The sequence below is a fragment of the Capra hircus genome, chromosome 19 (genome assembly GCF_001704415.2).
Source record: "Capra hircus breed San Clemente chromosome 19, ASM170441v1, whole genome shotgun sequence".
In the NCBI taxonomy this organism is placed as follows: Eukaryota; Metazoa; Chordata; class Mammalia; order Artiodactyla; family Bovidae; genus Capra; species Capra hircus.
In genome coordinates, this window is record NC_030826.1 from 22,086,031 (window position 1) to 22,090,228 (window position 4,198).

At 52.3% G+C, this 4,198-nt stretch overlaps 1 protein-coding gene across 1 annotated transcript; it reads right to left on the minus strand.

Moving 5' to 3' along the window:
* C19H17orf97 (chromosome 19 C17orf97 homolog) lies at window positions 418–3,722 on the minus strand. Its single transcript, XM_013971865.2, has 2 exons — window positions 3,431–3,722; window positions 418–1,117 (listed from the first exon to the last, which is right to left on the minus strand). Exons 1-2 carry the CDS (start codon window positions 3,720–3,722, stop codon window positions 663–665), a joined length of 747 nt encoding a protein of 248 aa, XP_013827319.2. The 3' UTR covers window positions 418–662.

A 4,198-nucleotide genomic window follows, 5' to 3' on the forward strand; every position in this document is an offset into this window, starting at 1 on the left:
TCCAGAGCAAGGGACCTGGGTTTAATTCCTCACTGGGGAACTAAGATTGCACAGGCTCGGTGGGCAGTGGGCGGGGAGGGAGGGACTAAGCCCAGAAGTCACAACTAGAGAGCCTGAGCACCACAATGAAAGATCCGAGTGCCATAACTAAGACCCGACAGCAACCAAATAAATATTTTTTAAAAATAGAATTGATACTATCTACCCACTTTCTCTTTTTTGTGTGGGTGGAAGAGACTATAGATAGCTGTGATGGGAAATTAAATAACAAAGCGATGCCAGCTTATTTGAGAAAAAAATGACATTCAGAAGAGAATTTTGTTTATCGACCTGCTTAACACTCTTAAGGAGCTGTGGCTTTCCTGGGCCATTGAAAGACATCTTGGTGGAAGGCGAACTGAGCTCATCAACCCACCAGATACCTGCTTCCTTCAGAGGTAAGTCTGATTTCCTTTTATTTATGTATAGATATAGTTTTAACACATAGACTGGTGGGAAGGATAAATCATAAGCTTGTCTAGGTCACGGGTGGGCTTTGGCTCCAGCAGAGCAGTAGGGAAGTTGGGGTGGAAGAGATTCGGGATAAGGTTTCCTTCTCCCATCCAAGTATTGACCAGGCCTGACCCCACTTAGCTTCCGAGATCAGATGAGATTGGGCACGTTCAGGGTGGTATGGCTGTAGACATGAGGTTTCCTTCTGAGCACTGGTTAGGGCCCTCGGCCGTCAGCTGCCTGCTGCTGCCGCTGTCCTGATCCGAGAGGTAGGCTGGGTCCTCGGGGGTCTCCGCGGCACCGGGGTCAGAGTGGAAGCCCTTCAGGGCCCAAATTCGGTACCGCTTCCTCCGGTTCAGCTTGTAAATGCGAATCCTTTCCTTCTCGGCCTCTGGATCGGCGAGAATGCCATCCCAGCGCAGACTTTCGTTGACCTGGTTGGAAAGGGTCTCTTCTATTTCGACAAAGCGGGGGAGGCTTACAGTGGTGGAGTAGGAGAAGAGCTTGCTTTCATCCCTGTTCTGTCTGTGCTCTGGCCCCAGGCCGTGATCTTTGCTGGGACCTAACATGTCATGGAACGTTGGAGACAGCTTCTGAGTCTTCATGCCTTGACTCTGATGTTTATCTGCTGAGCAGATGGGTGGCGTTAGCCTCTGATACTTGCCCTGAGCCCGCTCAGGGGTGATGCCCAAACCACCAAAGATGAAGTGGGAGGGCACTGGAGGCCCCTCCTTTACCCTAGGGCTCAGGTGGACAAGCCCACCAGCCCCGTACACACCCACTGCCTATAGGCTTTGGGTTGTCATGCTGGGGAGGGAGGAACCATTTACTGAGCACATACTATGAGCCAGGTCCCCTTGGGGAAAGGCTATCTGCCCTGTTTTCCAGGTGAGGAAACAGACACCAAAAGCCTCCGTCACTTTCCAATGTCACATAGCAGGTGGCAGAGCTTGGATCTGAACACGGGCCTGACTCCCAGCGCCGGGTTCTTTCCACACAGATCACCACCTCACCTCTCCATTGCTCGCCAAGGTACTGCCCAGTTCTGGGAGCCTGTGACTTACCCCTAGTCTAGACACTTTTATGATGGAAGAAATGGAGAACAACAGAAAAACTTCCTAAATCTGACTATGGAAAGCATTCTGCCAAGCCAGGAAATACTTCTGCTGTGTGGCGTATACTGATTCTTTTGAAATATTAATAGCACTTCTGAATTATATAAAGTGCATATAAAATGCTACATGTTGTGATTCTTTCTTCAGCTCATCCTATTTTGGGGGGAGAGAGAGAGGAACCTCCCTCCCCCCATCAAAAGAAGAAAGAGAGAAAAGGAGAGAAGGGGGAAAAAAATCCTCTCTTGGCATTCCTATACCTTCCCACTTCCCCAAAACTATTTGGTGTCCCCTGCTGACAGTATGAGGTACATGCCACTGTAATTTTTAGAGTCAGAAGCTAAGCTGAAAAAGATATTAAATTTCCTAATCTGTTTGGCAGGTACACCTGGAGCTTACTGACTTAAACTCCAGAACTGTTTTCTTGCCTTTTTATGATGATTCCACCTGGAGAAGTAATTGTAATCTGCCCATTCCCCACTTCTCCCACTACAAGGGAAGGCTGCTACATCTTGGCCTCCAGCTTGCCAGGGGAGTCAGCTTTGCACAAAGATGGCCAGGGCCCAGAGACCTGAACCCAGGACTAAACTATGCTAGAGGTAAGGGGTGCTGATCCACCTCCCTGATAGTAAGAGCCCCCACAGTGGACCACACAACTGACAAAAGAGACTTAGAGCACCCACAGACAGGTACATTCTACATCACTGTTGCACTCTTTCCACAAATGAGTGCTCAGGGCCTTTGCGGAGTCCCTAGGGAGTTCTCAGAGGAGCATGATAAGCCTGTGGGCTCTGGGTTTGCAGCAGCTGTTGGTGGGTGTGTTTCTGTGATGCGTCCACAGGGAAACCAGGAGTGAGAATCCCATGTGTATAGTTGTATGTGTATGGGGGTAGGGAGCGGTCTAGGCAGGTGAGTGTACAGCCTGTGAATGTGTGTGCCTGCTGGCTATCTATGCTTTAGCTTTATTTGGTGATTATACTGATAGAAGGGGGTGTTGTTGAGGGTGCTGAGGATGATAAAAAGTGTGTAGCAATGCCTGGTGTGATGGTGTCTGTGTGCAGTCGAAGGTCAGCCTTGGCAGGTGAGGGAAGTGGAAGGGCGGTCTGTACAAGGTGTATACCCTGTATTATATGCACTTCCTGGGTGTCTCTGGAGGAGGGTGTGGCAACCCGCTCCAGTATTCTTGCCTGGAGAATCCTCATGGACAGAGGAGCCTGGAGGGCTCCAGTCCATCAGGTCGCCAAGAGTCAGACACAACTGAGCCACTCAGCATACAGGGCACCCAGAGGCAGGTGCCCCTAACAAATGAGGTTGTAAGGCAAGAGCTGAAAGGCAAGAGCCTGTGTTTCTGTGTGTGCCTGAGAGAATAGGTCACTAGTGCCTCACTACCTGTGGGTGGGGGAAGTCTGTGTATGAGGATAAAGGCATCGCTGTAGGAGAGCTTGAGGGTTTTGTGGGGAAGGTAAGGATGATCAGGATTTTGAGTTTGGACTGAGGGATTAGAAAGATGAGTGTCTGTATAAAGCTAGGAGTCACTGCGGGGCTGGGAGGCTCTGCGGGGTGTTCCTGCGTGGGGTTGAAGGTCTCCATAGGTGTTGAGAACTCTCAACGCAGGATGTGGGTCTCTGTGGACATGGATGGTCTCTATAGGAAGGGCTGGCGTCTCGTCGTGCGGGGAGCCAGAGGACCTCTGATTAGTACCGACGAGTTTCTGTCTCTGGGCTGAACTGGTCCTCGAGTAGATGGGGTTCTCAGGGGTGGGGTGGGTGTCCTCGGAGAATTTCAGGTGTGGGAGCTGAGGCTGCCGCGCTAGCTGCTCCTCTTACCGTCCCCCTTGCCCGACCTCTTTGTCTTTTTCTTCTTTTTTTTCTTCTTCACCTTCCGTTTGGTCAGTTCTGAGGTGCAGCCCGCGATGGGGGGCAATCTGGAGGCCTGCGAGGCCGCCATGCAGCCCTCTCGCTCCTCCTCGTCCTCGTCGTCCTCCGACGCCCGGGCCCCACCGCTGCCGCCGTCCATCCGCCCACGGGACCGCTCACCTCGGGCAGCTGGAGACCCGCAGCCGCTGAGCCCGTGGCTTCCGGCGGCGCCTTGCGCCAGGGAAGGGCCACGCGTCTCCATGGCAACTGCAGCGCCTGCGCAACCCAGAGGCTGCGCCCAGGAGCCGGGGGCGGGGCGGACTGCAGATGCTCGCGTGCGTAGCTCAGCCTCTGTGCTTGACTTGGTCGGCGCTAAAGGGGAGATTCTAAACACTTGGGCGGACACCCGTCTTCCACTCCTGTGCCTTTTTAAATGCTATGTGTTATCTGCTACATTTTTATCTCCCGAGTTCAATTTTGTACATCCGCCTTGGCCTTTCAACCCCCTTGTGTCCAAAGAAACTCGTTTCTCTATCAGTCTCGATCTCAGTGAACAGGAACAGCTGGGCAGGCCAAAGCCATGGCGGTCTTCCTTGGCCGCACTTCTCTCCCTGTACCCTCAGCTAGGCTAGGGCTGACCACCATGCCTGGGACTTGAACTTCTGGACCTCTTCCTGAATAGTCTCTGCTTCCAAACCCTTCCCACCCATTCTTTATCCACGCAGCGGCTAGAAAGAA